Raw genomic sequence first — 19,796 nt, 5'->3', positions numbered from 1 at the left:
TGGCTTCAGATCTTCATCTTGGCTGAGCTTTGCAAAGGGTAGGTGGGTGGGAGGGCAGGGACAGCTCTAGGCTACCTTTGTGCCCCCCTAATTTGTGATTCTCTAGGACACGAAGGATTATCCCTGGTATAAGTGGTTTTAATTTCTACGACATCTAAGGGTTTTGGTGTTTAACCTGACAGTCTCGCCCCCTTTTAGAATGAATCACACAACAGTTCTCATGGAACAAGCAGTTTTCATGGAAGCAACATACATGTGTGCATGCACACACTCACACACTGATTCAGTGGCATGTCAGTATTTGTTTGGTGAGACCGTGCCTTAAATGAAATATAAAACAAGCAAGTGTAAGAGGTCAAAGGAGCTATTTTTGGCCAAGAGATACTTAGCACAGCTTCTGCAAACTAAACTATAAGGAGGCTTTCTTTTGATGTCTCTATCCTTGGCAAAGTGACAGTGAAGGTCCAGGTTCAAGTTGAAGCCTTGGCTATATGCTGGAAGTCTGCAGTCAGCCCAGCCAACTGATAACACTCTGTCTGGTCACCAGTTGTCAGTGTGCAGTGAGGATATGGGTTTTTTTTTTTAGTTTGAAAGGCAGCAAGGCATGTATTTCTGACTATTCATTCTTACCCACTTCACCACTCTCCAGTCCGGTGGCTGAAACTAGGTTTTGCAGCAAAGCTCTGAAGTTCATGTACATAGTACTATACCTAGTCATGCAGCAGCATGGGAGATGCAGTTGTCTGGCATATTCAGTGTGGTAAAGAAGCAGGAAATTAGTTAGCCAACCCTAAATGTGTTGAAAGGCCTAGGACTTTTGAGAGAAAATGGAGAGAGCTAGGATTCCTGGATGCTCTCATTCAGGAATCCATTTAATTCTGCCATGCCTCAGTTTTTCCATTTGCAATAGGTTACTAATAACCTCCTTCCCTCAGAGTGTCATGGGGCTTAATTGCTGCTTGTAAAGCCCTTGGAGGGTGTGCACAGACAGAACAATGCTGGAGAAGTGTAAAATAAATGTTTAATTGTCACTGTTTTGTAAAAAGCAACAGAGGGAAGGAAATAAAAGCAATGTCTTGGTATTTGACAGCAACATTTGGTGGTAGAAAGCAAGAGTTTATTGCTACCTTTGATGCTTCCATTTGATCTGTGTAGTTTAAAATGACTGTATAGAGATACTGTAAAGGAAAAATAATTAGGTATTTCCCCAGGCTGTTGCAGTCAAAGACTTAGGCATGAGCACTCTGGGCCAAAGTCCAGAAACAAGCTGAGGCCAGGACCCCTGCTCTGTATCAGTTAGGCTATGAGAGGGACAGGAAGAGGAAGCCAGGCAACAAACAAGGTGTGAATGTGAGACCCATGGCAGGAAGTGAAAATACGGTTTGGCAGGGCCTGGGGCAAGATCCAGAGGCCAGGACCATCAGGCTATTTTGTTTATTGTTATGAGCAAATTCCTATTGGGAGCTCCTGATGAGTGCCAAGAAAAGGGTGGTCCTCACCCAGGAATGCCAGATGGAGATTCATGGAACCTAGAGGGATGTTCTAGGTTGACTCTGAGGAGGAGGCATGGGCATGTAAGAGCAAGGTGTGCACAAAATGAACGTTTCTGCATGTGCTTTGTTGCATTAGGGGTTTAGGTTGCAGGTGCACTGCAATGAGCCCGACTAATCCATTAAATGTCAGTGACTTTGGCTTGTTCACAAACTTGGCTGCAAGATCAGTGCTGCAAACACTAACTTAGAGGAAATGGGGCATTTCCTTTAAGAAAACATACAAAGAAAATGATATTTATATACATCTTGAGAGGCTAGTGAAGACTGTAGCAACTTTAAATAACTTTCAGCCTAGTGCTAAACTACTTTAGGCTTTTATTAACCCTGTAAGTACAATTTTATATGTAAAGTTAAATATGGTAACCATCATTATCTCTGTTTATAATTCCATGGGGATAATAATTTCTGTCAGTATGATATTACCATAATGATAATATGATATCAGTTGCTGTCCCAGTCCTGCAGGCTGTGCCCCTGCAAGTTCAAAAGGGCTGTTTACATGAATAAAAGTTAAGTTCATGCTTAAACAGAAAGGGGATCAAGCCTGATGACATACTGGTATCTCTGCTTTTGGTGCCCTTCCATTTCAGCTCTTGTATACGGTGAAGTTTTACTTTAAATTATAGAAGCAGATAGATTCTTTATTATAGGAATAAAATATGAAAAATACCTATTGGTCCAGGCTGCTCCTCCTTTTCTAATGTTTAAAACTTACAATAAATGTGCACTCAGAATGCATATGAGGTTGTTGGTTATAGTTGTGTTGGTCTAGGGATATAGGCAGACAGTGTTCTTTGGGTAAATGTGATATCTTTTATTAGACCAACTAAATAGTTGGAAAAATTGTTCTTTGCAAGCTTTTGAGCTCAAACACCCTTCTTCAAGGCATTTGGAGAGTCTGCTAGTGCTGTGTTCCTTCTTTTCCACCATGGAGAACACATTGCACCAACAGACTCTCCAGTTGAAAAATTAAGAAAAACCCCTTTTGCAAACAGTTCCAGAACACATGAGGTTGCTTTTGTTTTGCAGAGTTTACAACAAAATCATTTTTGTTTATCCAAATGCTGTGTCTTGTCTTTAAAAAGCATCTTTTTCCAATTGTTCTTATATTTTATTTTTTTCCAAGAACAGGAGACTCTGTTCTTGACTTAGTCTTCAGTAACCCACAGGAGCTGATTCAAGAAGTAGGCATGATATGACTAAGCCTTTTACCACTTTAAAAAGGGGATGAGAGTTGCCGCTCAGGAGCTTGTATCATCTGTTATGATGCAACAGTTACATCCGCGTGCTTCTGTAGAGAGGCAAATGAGCTAAATCACTAAATTTAACCTTCATTGAAACATGTTTATATTTACAATGGTTTTGCTGCACTTGCATCACTATAGAAACATGTAGCAATAACAGTCACATCATACCAGTTTATGCAGCACATTGAATTCCAGTACAATTGTCACATCTGTCTGTTCTCCAGGTTCAACATTCTTAGGTGCAGAAATGATGCCAAAAAAGCACACCACGGTCCTAAACTTTGTTAAGATGTTTAAAAAGAAGAATGGAGAAAAAAAATCTAACATCAAGGTTCTCCCAGTGCTGAGAGAGGTTTATTGTTGATTTCACTGGAACTAAAGCCAAGCCAATGCTCTGCTCCCGGAAATTTCTTAATTTTTAGGTAGTGGAATCGCAGAGCCCTTAAACAAAGCAGCATGCAAGAAGACAAGGAAGAGGGAAGAAGAAACAGTATGATTAAATGATGTGGTTCAATAAGTTATTCAAGCCCTGAAGGAGATTCCTGCCCTGAGAGTTGAGCTGTTACCCTTTCCCCCCTTCCAAAGAGAAGATGTATTTAACAAACATGATCCTGAAAAGTATCTGTGATCAACTACCTCACTGACCCTCATTTAGGGGCCTGCAAAGGATTTTTATAGTCTGAGTAAAGCAAAGAAAAATGTCTTTGAATTTTATAGAAAAGGGAAATATTAATAATGGTTAGAAATTTCCTCCAAGAGTTCAGGATCAGCTCTTAATTTTTAATACGTTTATAAAGGATTTCAGAAAATGGCTGCAATCACATTACATAAATATTTAGAGGACTGCCTGGTGCCATCATTTCCTGGGCTTCGAAAGACTTTGCACATTAACAGTTCATTTTATGAAGGTAAAAGTGCTGCTCATATAATACAAGCTTTGCATGCTTTTTGCATAGTATTGTAGATGTCCTGCAAAAAAAGCCCCAGACACACATCTTTGGATTTAAAGCCTTGGGCTGCAATTTTTATTGATAGAAACCTGTGAATGAACTAACTGTTACCTGGCACCCTGAAGCCTTCAGCCTCTCATTAATCAACACATCAAGTAATGATATATCTTCACAGTCCCAAGGTAAATGCCCTTTAACTCCCTGTATGAAGAGTGGGGTAGTTTAGTGCTAGGCACTATCACTGATATCTGGTCCCATTGCTGTCTGTCTGTTGTGTCTCCCTGCTTTCTTCATCTGGTCTATGGCTAAAGCTATAGCCTTGCGTCATCAAAGTTGTAATAAATAAAACCAAGTTATTACCAGCTAATTAACCATTTCCAGCCCAGCAGAGTCTACATCATAAGGCAGGCTCTGCCATAAAGTCACGTAGCCATCTCAGAGGATTGCAGTAACGTTCCCAGCATCCCAACCTGTTACTATTTGCCCGGTACATTTTGTAAACAATAAAACAATTCCTTCTAACATTCCCTAAGGAAGGGCTGGGAGTTATTGCAGAACAATACTGTAAGAGGGGAACAGTTGTCATCTTTTGGGCCACTGAGGTCCTGATTTTCATTCCAGCTCCCAGCTACACCAATTTTATGCTGGAGTCACGGTACTGATGGCAGGAAAGTTACTCATCACCAGGGATCTGGGTTTTCCCATGGAAAAATGCAAACTTTCCCCTTTGAAAGAGGAAAAAAAAAGGATTTTTCCCTTTAAAGGAGAAAAATGTGGATTTTTCCCTTTGAAGGAGAAAAACACAGGTTTTCCCCTTTGAAGCAGGAAACTGGGTTTCCCCTTGTAGGCTGGCAGAATTCCAGCCTGCCAGGGGCTGCTTTGGGCTGGGGGGAGCAGGGGGGCAATTGGAGGCAGGGGGCACCATATATGTATGCATGTGGACACACATATGGCTGCCAATACAGCCAGGCAAGTTGGTGGGAGTAGCCCCAACGGCTGGATAAAGGTAAGAGTACAGGTCAGGGTGGGGTTGGAGGGCCAGGGCTTGGGGACCATCTGGGCATGGTCCGGGCATGCCCATAGGTGACATGTTGTGGGGGCATGAGAGGGCACATGCCCCCTCAGATTTCTGCACAGATAGTAGGGCACAGGGCATGGGGTTGCAGCCTGGCCAGACCAGCACCAGGCAGGAGCTGCCTTCATGGCCCAGTGGTCAGGACCTTGTGCAGGAGAGCAGAGTGGGTCAGGGAGACGTAGGGCTGCTGGCAGCAGGGAGCAGTCAGGATGCAGCTGCCAGGTCCCATAGCTGTGGCAGCTTGGGTTCCTCTCTAGCAGGGCTGTGGGGCAGGGGGCTGCAGGTCAGGAATGAGGGGCACCAGCAGGGCTGGAGGGAATAGGGGGTTGAGAGTGAGGGGCACCGGCAGGGCCCAGGGGGCTTTGGGTCAGGAGTGAGGGGCACCAGTGAGGATGGGGGTCTGTGGGTCAGAATTGAGGGGTACTGGCAGCACTGGGGAGGCTGTGGCTTGGGAGTGAGGGACAATGGCATGAGCAGGGGCAGGGCACCAGCATATCAGGGCTTCTCATTGCCCCAAAGCAGCGGGGGGGACAGCCATGGCTGGACCTGCGTTTTGGTGAGCCAAGGGGGCAGGGAGAGCTCCGATTTTTCCATGATGAAAAAACCAAAATCAAATGCCAAAATATATAGGTATTTAGAATTTATTTTATAATGATTGAGGCATTGGTAGGCTTCCAAATTGTTTCAAAATTGTAAATATATCAATAAAATATTGTGTTCAACTGATACCTATGTATATAATGGCATTTCATTTTAATCACGGAAAAACATTTGGGTTTTAAATCTGAGGATTTAAACCAGCTTTAAAAATCCAGATCTGGAACCAACTTCCAACGGATCTGGAACCAACTTCCAAGGGCAGTGGTGCTTGCTCTTATCCTGAGGGTCTTCAAAAGGAGGCTAGATGATCATCTAGCTAGAGTCATTTGACCCCAGCATTCTTTCCTGCCCATGGCATGGTTTGGATTGATCATCTGCTCAGGTCCCTTCCAACCCTACCAACTATTGAACTATGATTTTGGATTTTTTAACAGAGGAAACCAGGATCCCTGCTCATGACTTATAGGAGTGTGAGTGAGATGCTTATAAGGCCTATTTATTTAAGGATACATTGTTATTGGGTGATGCAGCTTCTTTATTGTGCAATGGCATAGGTTTAAGCCTCCAACAAGGCATCAATATTACGTTACGAGTGGTATCATCAAATTGTCCAGAGGGAAATTTTTCAAGGTACAAATAGCAGGGATGCACCCAACCCATGTCAACTTCCAGAGGGAGGTCTGCCCTTAATTGCCCTTGTGTCTTTGAGAATGTGCTTCTTTCCACCTCTCTACCTCTTCCCATGTAGTTGCCCTTACAATCCTTCATAGCATAGATTCTGAATGTATCCGGAACCCATGGGTGAAGTCCTACAGCAGGGTGACACGTACTCTGAAGTTAACTTGTGGATTCCCTCCCCACTTTTTAAAAGTATTCTTTGGCTGGCAGAAGACACCATGATCCACCATGCTGTGAGCCCCCAAGAGAAAAGGGAATGTTTACAGAGTTTTGGTTTGGGCTTATCTTTACTATCCTGCATAAATCAGGCCTGAGCCATAGTATTGCCTTTTAATATAAGGATCCTATAGCTGGGCTTCCCAAATATGTTAAATCCCTCTCTTAAGCACTAATAATACTTAATGAAAGTTTTATGAGCAAAGTACATTTTAAAGTAAATTTTCATATCCATTTTTATTTTTAAAAGAACATTGCGGAGCAAATGTATTCATGCCAGAATGAGGTAATTTAGTGAAGCCACAAAAAAAGCTCAAGTCCCTACTGAAATAATAAGAGAACATTGATTAGGCAAAGCAACCAATGGGGACGAAATTCAAAAGGTTAATTCAGCATGAAGGACTTCGTTTGAGAGAGAAGACATTACCCCGCATGCTAGTAAAGCTCAGGAGTGGGTAAGGAATCTGACCTCATAATGCTGCTTCATATTGTATTCCAGAGCTGTGTATTAGTGCTGCTTTGCACGAAAGCTGACTTTCAGCTCAGTACTAGCTTGTCTATGTATGCATGGGATTCCCATTGAAATCAGCAGGGGTTCAGTACCCATGAAGAGAGCAAAGATCCATCGTGACAGGCAGAGAAGAGTCTCAATGACAATGCCCTATGACTGTTGCTTAATAAACTTTATCATGTTGTGTTCCCACAGACACTGGTCCTTTGTGCTCTGCACATCTTTTTTGCCCATCTGTTGTCTTTTGTGTGTAGTGAGTGAGATTGGAAGGTCTCTAGGGCAGACACTACAGTTTCATCATGTTTCTGTATTAGATATACTTAGTGTGTACAAAGTGTATATCTGCCAACTTTAAAGACCCCCACACGCTGCTAGAGTGGTATGAAGGGGTTAGTGTAAAGGAGCATTAAGTCAAGAAACTTTAAAGTACTAGGTCTCTGAACTGTGCCACCCAGGAGCTTTCTGGAGCCAATCCCCTCTTACTATTTGTGAAGCTAAAAGTTAAAGAGATGTCATTCCCCACTTCCTCTGTGGTTAAGTAAAGACAGTCAAAAAGCACAAGGCTGCATCGATTGAACCAGTAAGCAAGTGAACGACATTCACTTTTGATTCTGGAAATGCAGCCACATGACTGCAGTGGCCCAGGCCAGAACCAGGGGGCACTAGAGCACACCTCCCTGCTCTACTGGAGCAGACAGCTTGAGCTAGCCCACTCACCCTACAAGGGAAGGGCTGCAGGGGAGGTACAAAGCATCCTGGGATGCTGGGGGACTGTGAGTTAACTTGAATCTGGAGGGGATCTGGGACAGAAGCTCAATAAGCCAATTTAACCTAAATCGGTTAAGTTGAATACTACATCCTTCCAGGTTTATCTTAAACCGGTTTCAGCCGTTCTGAAAATGGTTTATGTACGCTGAACTTCTGTTGTGTTACAGATTTGAACCGATTTCCAATCACTTGTACTGGTTTATGTGTAATTTCTGTCCCTAACCTGTATAACTGTGCTGGGGCAAAACCATTTTCCCACAAACAAAGTGTAAGTAGAAAGCTGAGAATCCTGTCTGTACTGCCTCCCTACTATACCAGAGAGTACCGTCTGTGTGCCATCTCCCACTCTGCCCTTGTTCAGTCCCAGAAATGAGGCAACATAGCCTGCAGATGACAGAACAAGAAGCAATGGTCTCAAGTTGCAGCAAGGGAAGTTTAGGTCGGATATCAGGAAAAACTTTTTTGCTAGGAGGGTGTTGAAGCACTGGAATGAGTTGCGTAGAGAGGTGGTGGAATCTCCATCCTTGGAGGTTTTTAAGGCCTGGCTCAACAAAGCCATGGCTGGAATGATCTAGTTGGGGATGTTTCTTTTTTGAGCCAGGGGGTTAGATTAGCTGATCTGCTGAGGTCCCTTTCAACCCTGATTTTCTATGAATCCTTAAAACTGTTGAGTATAACACTAAGTCATACAACCATTATGACTGCATTAGAGCAGTGCTGGGGCATAGCTACATTTGCTTCATTTCTGTGACTTGGAGCATGGAGAGCCAGGGCAAATGGGCAGTGAATGCTTCTGAGTGGCACTTCTGGGCATGGCTCAGAAGTAGTGTAGACATGTTAAGTGTTGAAAGTTGTGATGCCTGATTCCTCATTGTCCTGTACTTTGCATAATGACCCAGCCAGAGGTTGTGGGAGAATACCATCCAATCAGAAGGGATGTTGTTACACTTACTTTATAACTTCACACTGGCATGAATTGCTGTACAAGGTGTGGGATGACAAGGAGATGGCTCCAAAGACTTCTTGTGGGGGAACTGCTGTTTAACAGAGTGTGTATGTGGAGGGGTGGGATCCTTGGTTGATAATTCTGCTGGTGATACCTGAGCCAGGGTAGCCTTCAGCTTACTTGCCATGTTTCTGACAGGCTAAAAGCAGTAAAGCCTTTTTGTAATCACTAGAGGTGGGCACATACAATGGATAGACAGAAGGGGCAGATCTGCTGAGTGCATAGGTGCCATTTTGGCTTAGTCACTGCTGAGAGGACAACTGTACTTCGAGATCACCTTGACAAGTCATAGTATCAAGTCTTGGTGAGACAGCTGCTCTGTGGGAGATCAGCTTCCTTCTGTTTTGGACAACTTGCCACCTTGCTCATGCCCCTCTCATAATGCTAGTCTCTTTCCAGTTGAACTTGTATGGACTTTTATATTTATTAATTATTCTCAAGAAACTTTACAGTGGCAGTGACTCAGAAGTACTGTAGTGGAGCATAAGGAATCAGAACTCATGGTAGTGGAGCATGCTACTCAAGCATTCAGTGCGAGGGATTGAACATTTGAGCCTGCATGGATACGTGTATGTTTGGATGTATGTGTGCACAAGAGGTGGGAATCTGACTAATGAAAATATCTCAAGAACTTCAGTGTGTTCTTTTCTAGAAATGTTGGGTGCTCCCTATAGCTTTCACGCTGAACTGATTACCGATGCTTATGTCTATTGCAGGAATCTTCTGTATGTCTATCCTCAGAGCCTTAACTTTGCCAACCGTCAAGGCTCTGCCAGGAATATCACTGTGAAAGTCCAGTTCATGTATGGAGAAGATCCAAGCAACGCCATGCCAGTAAGGGAATGCAGTTTGCTTTCAGTTCCTGTGCCAGCTGAGTCCTGCATGTGTAAAATCTGACCGTGTACACTGAAACTGAAATGCTGATATATTAAATAAGACCTCTGGAGAGGTTTTCTAGATTTAACAGTATCTGGGGGGAAATACAGTGAGAGCACTGCATAATAACATAGCACCCATTTAAATGCAGTATGTCAAGCAGCTGTGTTGAACTGATGTCCCAGCTCGAGGCTCAAGAAGTCTGTGGCTGCCTCTCTTGGCTAGTAATATTTTGCTTTAGCACCAAAAAAAGTCAGGTTGATTTTTATATTGAGACTTATGGCTGGATCCTCAGCCAGGACAGTTCGCTAATTTATACTAACTGAAGATCTGGCTGTGAGCATCTTTTATCCCTGTACCACGTTCTCACTGTCATGCTACCAGCCTTCTGGGTCAAGTGCTTTGAGATCAAGAGAAGAACAGTGTCATATCGCAACCCAGTACTAGTGTTTATTATTTCATCTCTCTATTCTCCTCAATCCCTACCTTATTTGGCCTCATTTTCCTTAATTCCCTCTGATCTCATCCTTTTTTTTTTTTCTGTGGTTTCCTACTCGCCTGTGATCTTTGTCTCTTTCCCTCATACAAACGTAGGACTTTCCATGGCACGGCTCCCACTGCTTAATATAGAATGAGCCCACGCTGCATCAGCCAAGTCCTCAGCTGTTGCCTGTGTGTGCCTTGTTTGTAACTGGGTTTATTAAATAATAATTAAGAAGATCTAGTAAGACATACAGAAAAGGACAAATACTCTGATTGTAAATTGATGCAACTCAATTGACTGATTTTTGTACCAGTTAAAACTGTTGCCTTATGTATCAACATAACATAGGACTAAACCTAAACTACTTTTTGGTTGTTTCTTGCAGGTCATTTTTGGTAAATCTAGCTGTCCTGAATTTTCCAAGGAGGCATACACAGCTGTTGTCTATCACAACAGGTAAAATAGAAAAAGAGCCTTTTAAGAATGGGTTGTTCTAATTACCTGCTGTCTTACTCTGGTGTCCCTTCACCGGTGCATACGTGGAGAAATGCAGTGGTGAATACTTGTCAGTGATAAATAAAGAACAATATGCCTTATGTTTATAATATATAAAATAATTATAGCACCTAGTAAAAGTAGGCCTTGGTGCTTCAGTTAAATATTTACAGTCAGGGCCTGATTCTCCTTTTCAGTACATGGATATACCTCAGGAGTCTCTCTGTAAGTTGGTGGCATCAGAAAGGTGATGTGAGCAGCAAAATATATCCTAAAATGCTCTGTCCCACTCTACATTGAGCTCTAGCTTGTTCCAGCATATGAAGCACCTGCTCAGTTCTTCAAGGTGGATTGCATACCTTGCAGCATTGAGCTGAAGGTTCTGATCCCGACATCCCCGTTCCAATTAGCACTCCTTGTTCATGTAATAGTTCCATTACAGTAAGTGAACTACATGCATGAATAAAGAGCTCTCATCTGAGTAAGTAATGCAACATTTGGCTTTGATTTTGCATCTGGCTGCTACTAGTTGTATTTAAAATGCATTTAAAGCCAAGGCACTGTTCACTTCAGTGGAAGCAGGTTGGGCAGTGCTTATGATGTCTAAAGCTTAGTGAAAACTGTGTTCGGTTTAGGGCCAGATTAATGTAAGCACATGATTAGTACTTGTATAGATACCAAGAGTGAAATGCTGGCCCCATAGACAGATCTAGGATTTTGTGATGGGGAGTGTGGGGACTATATTCTACTCTCAGTTCCTTCCTCACTTCCAGACAAGCAGACCATGTCAGGGGATCAGCAGCAGGGAATTTTTTGAGATCCCAAAATCATTTAAGAATTATTTCCCTGTCCCACCATTCCCCACTCTCAGCACTCCCTTTCTCTGCCTCTGTTCTCAGCAGCATGTCTCCTTCCCTCATTTGTCCTTCTCCCACCTGGTGTTGCCTCTGTCTCAGGCTGATGAGGGGGTGGAGGATGTTCCAGAGCTGCTTCTACCCCATTCCAGCCGGGGACAACAACATTAGCAGCAAATGGGATACTCCTCTCTGCCCAGCGCCCTGGGTGTTCCCTGCTGAGCGACTCTGGAGCTCTTCCCCCACAGATGTCTCAAACCACAGCTCTCCAAATTCAGTGCGCAGTGGTGAGAGGCTCCCTCCAGAGCCTATATTCTCTCCAGGGAAATGGGCAATGAGAGAAATGCACCTGCTGCTCATGGCACTGTTCTCACTGAACCAGGCAGGAGTGGCTCTAGAGCCGCCGCCTCCCGCCCCCCCCAGCTTGGGATATCAGGCTCAGTGGGGGCAGCAGCAGAGTGAGCCCATGAGGCTAAGGATGGAGAAGTGGGGGAGGAAGGGCTGAGATTGGGAAGCAGAGGTGGGGAGGGGGAAGAGACAGGATTTTTACCTGATTTGTATATTTAAAAAAATGTCTGCTGTTATTCCTAACTGGGTCTTAAAGGGGGGTGCATCTGCCCCACTGCATCCCCCCTGGATTCCTGGCTCCATTAACAGTGAGGCCATAGTCAGTAACAAAGCTCCTATCGACTTTGGTGGGGCTAGGATTTCAATCAGATCTATATGGAAGAGGCAGGTACTGTTTTCCTTGCCCCCCTGTAAGTAGAAAGAAAATTCACCTGATTTACCCTTACATGGGGAACGGCTGGTAATACTGCTTAGTCATCTGCTTTTAACCAAATAAGTCATAAGGGATGTGCGCTAGTTGTCTTTTAAAAAGCAAAGTAATTTGTATTTTTCTGAGAGACCAGCTCTCAGGTATGAGCACTGGGGTTAGTCCACCGCAGTGGTGAGCAGCCATCTGGCAAAGCCAGACTCAGGTTGCTGTGTCTTCACTGGCACTGCACTCTGCACGCGGCTGCGACTTCTGGGGAGAAGTCCCACTGTTCTTAATGCTGCCAGAAACTGAGCTGCTCTAGGATTCTTGCCCAGTGAATTGTGGGAGAATTTGTCTGTACTCCTGGGAGCATGGGAAAATGGTAAGGCACTGGAAGACTAACCATTTGTGTGGTCTAGCCTGCATCTGAACAACATTATGATCAGATTTACCAGTCCAAGTAAAGAAACATCAGAGCTGTAGCATATATATGCTCCCCTGGCATAGAGGAGATCCCCCCAGGTAGAGGAGATCCTAAAGTATTGTCATGGCTAGGGGAAGCTCTCATGTAAGAATTGGAATTAGTGCTTCAGTGAAGGCAAAGTAATTTGGAAAATCCCAGCCAGCATCTGAAACCTTGGAATCTTAACTTTCAAATGGCGTGAAACATTAGGCTTCAGCCAAAACAACTCCTTGGCTCATACTGAACTTCAAGTATGTGAGGGGCACAGGGCTGGCATGCTTAAAGGTTAACACATGTTTAAGTGCTTTGTGAATTGTTGCCTTAACTGGCCTGTTAAACTCTTCTTGAACTTGGAAACTGCAGATGATGACTAGCTCTCAGACAAAACACAGCATGGTGCATCAGTTAAAAATCTGAAGCTAGTTAGGTTTTACAGTAGAATAGCAAAGCAATATTTTTTTGACTGTTAACATGATGACCTCCATGTTTAAAGTACAACATACACAGGAGCAGAAAAGCTTTTGACAGACCAATACAACTGCTTTCTGAAATAATACTCCTTTGCAAGCACTAGTGATCAGAAAGTGAAATGATTAATCCCTTAAGATACTCCATTTCTTTCCTTCCTTTCATATGCTTTCTGAAAAAGATTTGATTTCACAATACAAACAGGATTTTGGAAAAAGTATACATCAAAAAATACAACATGACATGATTGAATTTAGTTACCTGAATGCCAGTAATGATACACATCACAAAATTTGTTCCATAATTAAATTGATGATTTTGTCTTTAAACAGATCGCCTGATTTCCATGAAGAAATTAAGGTTAAGCTTCCAGCTACTTTAACTGACCATCATCACCTCCTCTTTACTTTCTATCATGTCAGCTGCCAACAGAAACAGAACACTCCCCTTGAGACTCCAGTTGGATATACAGTAAGAATCTTCTTTGCTTGCTTTTTAAACAAAATCCAAAGCAAGTTGTGTTCATAGGACCTTGGTTTACATGCCATTAAACATCATTATTAGCACTTATACATGACATAATTTGTCATTACATGATGTGATTTGAATAACACTGCAATTTGTAAACGTGTGTTATTCCAGTTTATCACGCATTGCAGTAGCTATGTTTTCATCCATAAAGTGCCTGAATGTGATATGAAAACCAGTGAAGCTTAAGTGAGGTCTAAGACATGATATATTTATCCTCCTCTTAAGTGGATCCCGATGCTTCAGAATGGACGCTTGAAGACTGGTCAGTTCTGTCTACCCGTTTCCTTGGAGAAACCGCCGCAGGCTTACTCTGTGCTTTCTCCAGAGGTTAGTTATTCCTCATGTTTAAAATGTTTCTGCAGAACAGATGAGTCAAAAGCCACAGACGATTTTTAAATGTTTAAGTTTTCTGGAGGGCTGTGGCTAGCACTACCTTAGCTGTAACATGATTATTTAATATTTTCATGAACTTCTTATAGGTGCCCCTTCCTGGAATGAAGTGGGTAGATAATCATAAAGGAGTTTTTAATGTGGAAGTTGTTGCTGTATCATCTATCCATACACAGGTAAGTGTTAATATAGGTTACAGTAGCACATATAGCTTTATGCTTAAAAGTGGCAGCACCATGGACACTGAATTTTATATAAGCTACAGTACGTGTAAAAAAAAAAAAAAAGTACATTTTTGTCAACTTCAATGAATGCTTGAAATAACAAAGAATATGAGGTATTGAGATGACTGAACACAGAACCATTTCTCTGAACTCCTCCTTCAGTGCACCAGTAGAGTTTGGATTGAAGTTGATGAGAGTTTTGCAAGCAGCCCTGAGAATAGAATGGCCAACAATACTTTCAGTTGTTCAGCCTATTACATTTAGATACCATGTGTGAAGCAGAGCTCCCACCTTTGGTCTTTTGTCTTCCCTTTTCACTCTGGCTTCTCTGTTTAACTTTCTACTTTTCTAAGTTTATCCTCTTCTTATTTCTGTTCAATTTGCCAAGTCAGCCTGTAGTTATTTTCACTAATGAGTATTTACGTTTTATTTTATAATGCACACTTACATTTTGAATACAACATTTCTTTTAAAATACATATATTATTTATTACATTTATATGTGGTTGGGAGAATGATTTCAGTTGGTTTGGCTTTATTGATATTTTCTCAATAAACAGGTAACTTCCAGTGGCCCCCATGAGACCTTAACAGTTAAACATCTAGAAATCTCTTTTTGTTTGTGCATAGGACCCTTACCTCGACAAGTTCTTTGCACTTGTCCATGCTCTAGATGAGCACATGTTCCCTGTGCGAATTGGAGACATGAGGATTATGGAAAACAACTTGGAAAATGAATTAAAAAGCAGCATTTCAGCTTTAAATTCATCTCAGCTGGAGCCAGTAGTACGCTTTCTTCATCTCCTGTTGGATAAATTGATTCTTCTGGTAGTAAGACCCCCTGTCATTGCAGGCCAAATAGGTATTTTATTTGATTTTAATTTTTATAGAATTATGTAGCTGCTGGTTTGACACTTGCAATTTTGTATGTAATTAAGAAATAAACAGCCATATTTAGGCTTGTGTTTTAGAGCTGCAGATATACCATGTGTCCTCAAAATAAAGCATGCTGGCATCTAGATTTGTAGTGATCTACACACTAGAAATATCTAATGGAAAGATTTTTTGAAGTGGCATCGATGTCCAGTTTGGGGTACTTTACAGGGGCTCAGTTTTGAGAGAGTAGTCACTTTTGGAAATCAAGGCCCATTAAGGTTTCACAGTGTCAAATTAAGACGTGGTTTTGCTATTCACTTTGGAATATCTTTGCTTAGATAAGGGTAGATTTAGACATTGTACATTCATGAAATTGTAGTGGATTTGATTCTGTCAGCATGAGTAATTCCTCCTTTCACTCGGTGTTATGGGCTGTGCTGTGCTTAAATGATGCAATTGAACACTGGGTGGAATTTCTCAGTATTTCAAGTCCTGCAGTTCAAACACAGGTGAAGGTGTTACTGCTCTACTTTCTGAAAACACCTCAGAGAATTGTTTGCTTGGTAAGATAAGCAAGCAAGCTTGTTCTGATATGGTGTGCTTTTGATAAGCACAGATGCTTTTTCTTCTCAAGCATGCACAACAGGTATGGATAATACTCTGTTGGCTACTTGTGAATGTCAAGGCAACTTGTGCTCTTAAGTTATTTAGGCACTTTTGAAATCTTACCCATATTGTACGGTGGCATCTTGTGGTATCTTGCATGGCCAGGAAGAGAATTAAAATAATTTAAATGAGGTTATTAAAGTTACTAGAGGTGTTCCAGTAGAATAAATTTGAAAATTAACTAGGGTGACCTCCACACTGGGTTTGCAGTGATATGTATTCTACACCAGCTCGGAGATTCAGCTTGTCTAAAAGGACCGAGGAGTTCAAAGTATAAATATCAGCTAATAAAGTATGGACTGTGATCACTGTTCTGCTCTTAAGAGTCAGTGAAGTTGCACTGAATTTATATTGATCTTACTTAAAGCAGGTTTTGGCCCTTATGTTTGAAAATGTAGCAGACCAGAGACAGACAAGGTTCCTTGGGTGAATCTGATATCTTTTATTAGACCAACCCAAATAGTTGGAGAATAGTTATTAAGCAAGCTTTCGGGTTCAAAAACCCTTCGTCAGGCTAAGGAAGTGTCAGCAGTTGGGGTGTGCTCTTCCTGGATGGAATGAAAAGTAAAGAAGCCAGCGGCTGGGCTGGGCTGGGCTGGGCTGGGCTGGGGAGTCAGTTGCCAGGCAGATTATAATGTGTCAAAAATCCAATGACTATATTTAGTCCTACTAAGGTTAGGTCCTTAGTATTTTAAAATGTTTACAATGTTGATTGACATTTTCAAAGTAGTGAAGTGAAGTGAATGGGAGATGTCTCAATCCCCTAGCTTGCTATTTTCTGTTACAAAAGTGATTTGTTTGGGCAACACAAAGGTTGCCTTGTTTTGAGCAAGATGAGGACGGTTCTGTTTTTGAAAGCTCTCAAATGGTTTGTTTTGTTGTGGTTTGTTCATAGTGCAAGTCCATGAAACTAGTGGCTGTCTTTTAAGTAACTAAGGACAAATACACATTCGAGTTGCAAATCTAGACCAACCCTTACCTGATTAGATTGTTTCCCTGTGTCCCCAGTAGGTTTTCCATCTACTCATTTTTAAACATAACTTGTTCAAATATAACACTGGGTGGTTCTTGTTGCTACACTGACATTTCAGTTGTTACTGGACTGATTCAAAATAGTTAATGGAGAACATGTTGTGAACATCCTGAGATGTTTTTTCCACCGTTAGCCAGAGGCTTGATACTGATCCTGTTGGAATTAATGACAGAACTAGTGACTCCAGCCCTCGAGTCTTCACATTTGATATTAAGCAAAATGGAGATTCATTTCTATAGGTCATACTTCTTAATCTCTTTGTTGGAACCGGTCTCAACTCTTCAAAATTTCAACTAAATTTTTTTATGAGCATCTCTTGCTATTTTATGACCAGCTTTGCTGTTTATCTCCTAATTGTCCATGTCTAAAATTATTGCAGGGTCATCTTAAATGTATCCCCTCCACCGCTGCAGCAGGGAAAGCAGTGGCAAAGGGGAATGCAGTGGGGAGGCAAGAGGCAGGGGAGGCAGGCAGCCTGACCCCAGCCCCTTACCCCCCTGCACTTTGCCCCCATGCCACTTCCTCCTGCCCCTTGACTGCCCACCCCCCACACTTGTTCCCTGATGTTTGCCCCCCCACCACACATTCCCTGCTTCTTGCCCACCACTAGCCACTTGCCTCTCCCCCACCTCCTTCCCCTTCCTTTCCCCCTCCACCACTGCCACATGTTGCACTCCCAGGTGGCTCCATGCTGGGTCCCTTGCCACTCTCTGGCTGCAAGCTGGGTCCTGTGCTGCTTTTTGGCCCTGTGCTCATTTCCCCACTGTTTCCTTGACTCAGCAGGGAACCAGGGAGCAGTGCAGGACCCAGTGCCCAGCCAGAGAGCAGTATGGGAAGTGGCACTGGGTTCTGCCCTGCTCCCTGGCTCTGTGTGGATTCACTCCCCATTCCCTGGTTCAGCAGGGACCTGGCACGGAGGCAGAGAGCAGCACTGGACCCAGCACTGCCTGCGAGTACTCGGTTGTAAGACAAAGCTTTGTTTTCCTCGTGATGAATGGGGGTCAAAAACCTTGTCTTGGCATCAAGTAAATATGGTAGATCATAAGCACTGCTGAGAGTCTTAAAAATCAATTCCCTACTTACCCTTGTCAGTCAACCTGGGACAAGCATCTTTTGAAGCGATGGCATCGATCATAAACAGACTCCACAAAAACCTAGATGGAAACCAGGACCAGCATGGCAGAAACAGTCTTCTCGCTTCTTATATTTATTATGTTTTTCGTCTGCCGAACACCTACCCCAATTCACCTTCTCCAGGTACTTCTACTTTCTGCTTTTAAAAAATGTTTTACTGATAACATTGAATTATATTTTGTGTAAGTTCTTCCCTGTATTTTAGCCAAATCCCAGGAAGAATATGATCCCTACTTTAGGACAGATGTTATTAGACAGTCCTGGTAGGTTCCACCCAAGTCCTGACAGTAACTTACACCTTGATTTCTGCAAAGTAGCCATTTGTGAGATGAATTGAATAGTACTTACTTATTTCAAAAGCTGAATTAGTTAATATTTTTGAAGGGCTTTGGGATTGTTAGCTTACTAGTGTTGTATAATTACAAGGAGTTATTTTTATCCTAAGTGGAAAAAACTTATTCTGAAGAGTGAAATTCTTCCTTCTTGTGGGAAAATACAGGTATGCACAGATTCTCATGATTGGACAGCCTGTGCTTGACACGAGTTTGGAGTGAAGTCAGTGTGACATTAGACTGCATTTGTGACTTGGGTCTGGCAACATGGTTCCAGACACAAGATAGAACAGCCACTAGGCTGAGTTTCCAGTAGTCCCAGTCACCACACTAGTTGTCAGGGATCAGTGGACAAAGCGGCATTCTGATTATACTCTGTTTTTCCAAGTCACATACCCTATACTGGAAAGCTAAGCATGGTGATGGCAGAGGAGTAATTACAGCAACCTTTGCCATCAGAAAGGTTTCCCTTCTGACTAAATCTGCCAGGACACAGATGGTATGCAGCAGCAGACTTTCCATGATCAATATGTAATACAGTTGTAATACAATTTGTAATATAACAGTACACTCTTTATGACATTGTAGGTCCTGGTGGTTTGGGAGGATCAATGCATTATGCTACCATGGCTCGATCAGCTGTCAGACCAGCAAGCCTTAATTTGAATCGCTCAAGGAGTCTTAGTAACAGCAACCCAGATATATCTGGGACACCAACCTCACCGGATGATGAAGTTAGGTCAATCATTGGAAGTAAGGTATGGGTGCACTGCTTAGGGTCATGGAGAATGTCCCATATTTCTCTTTAATGGTAAATTTAAAAGAAACTTGAGCACTTTATTTCTTTTCAAAGTTCTTACAGCTAGCTCCTCATTGTCTTGTCTTATGCTGGTAAGGTGGCTGGCACTTTGCTCCCAGAACACTTGCCACACTATTTGACTTGTTAAAGATGATGAGAAGGAAAAACAAGACCAACCATGTCCTACCCCATCTTCTAAGGGTCCCCAGCATAAACTGGATGATGGGGATGGGGGGCAGGATCCCTTCTGGGCTTAGTGAACAGGAAGTGAAGGGGTTACTTTTAGCTTGTTACATATGCTTCTCAGCTGCCTTTGTGAACACCCTTAGGGAACAGTAAGAGATCCTTTGCCTGAAGTGGATTAAGCCTTCTTGCACTTAATGCTCACTAAGAGTGGCCCCATTGGGAAGCAGTGCAGAACCCCCTGCTTGTTTACTGCACGCTAACTTCCTGTGTTTTCTTGGGTACAGATCCTGAGCTGGCATAAACTGTTAGTGCAGTGAGAATTGACCCAGCTGGAGACCTGCCCTTTCCTCCAACCCATTGTTTCTCTGGCACAGATTTACTTTCTGAACCACTTCAAAGAATGTTTTTCTACCCAGTCCTTCAAGAAAATTAGTGAAGCAGTTTGTTGGTACAGTCACCCACCTGGGGCACCTTGACATTAGGGGAGACTTGATCTGAGAAAGAGATATCACTAATTTTAAAAGAACAGGAGTGTCATTTTCTTCCCAAACAGGGAGAAAGGAGAAGTTTTGGTAGGTGAATCATTATTTTTAAATGAAATCACGGACTGGAATACTTGAATGT

At 42.6% G+C, this 19,796-nt stretch overlaps 1 protein-coding gene across 5 annotated transcripts in view; it reads left to right on the top strand.

The window, feature by feature from the left end:
* The window catches only part of DOCK7 (dedicator of cytokinesis 7), a 158,738-nt gene that overhangs the window by 82,346 nt on the left and 56,596 nt on the right, over window positions 1-19,796 (top strand). For all 5 annotated transcript variants that reach the window (XM_059727904.1, XM_019489130.2, XM_006274711.4 and 2 more), the window contains exons 15-22: window positions 9,321-9,438; window positions 10,350-10,420; window positions 13,334-13,472; window positions 13,758-13,859; window positions 14,012-14,098; window positions 14,777-15,008; window positions 17,814-17,978; window positions 18,776-18,945. In XM_059727904.1, coding sequence (XP_059583887.1) covers window positions 9,321-9,438; window positions 10,350-10,420; window positions 13,334-13,472; window positions 13,758-13,859; window positions 14,012-14,098; window positions 14,777-15,008; window positions 17,814-17,978; window positions 18,776-18,945 — 1,084 coding nt within the window. The remainder of the gene's footprint in view (window positions 1-9,320; window positions 9,439-10,349; window positions 10,421-13,333; window positions 13,473-13,757; window positions 13,860-14,011; window positions 14,099-14,776; window positions 15,009-17,813; window positions 17,979-18,775; window positions 18,946-19,796) is intronic.

The sequence above is a fragment of the Alligator mississippiensis genome, chromosome 5 (assembly GCF_030867095.1).
Source record: "Alligator mississippiensis isolate rAllMis1 chromosome 5, rAllMis1, whole genome shotgun sequence".
In the NCBI taxonomy this organism is placed as follows: Eukaryota; Metazoa; Chordata; order Crocodylia; family Alligatoridae; genus Alligator; species Alligator mississippiensis.
The sequence above is the reverse complement of the archived record's forward strand: the minus strand, read 5'-3'. Positions and strand labels throughout refer to the sequence as shown.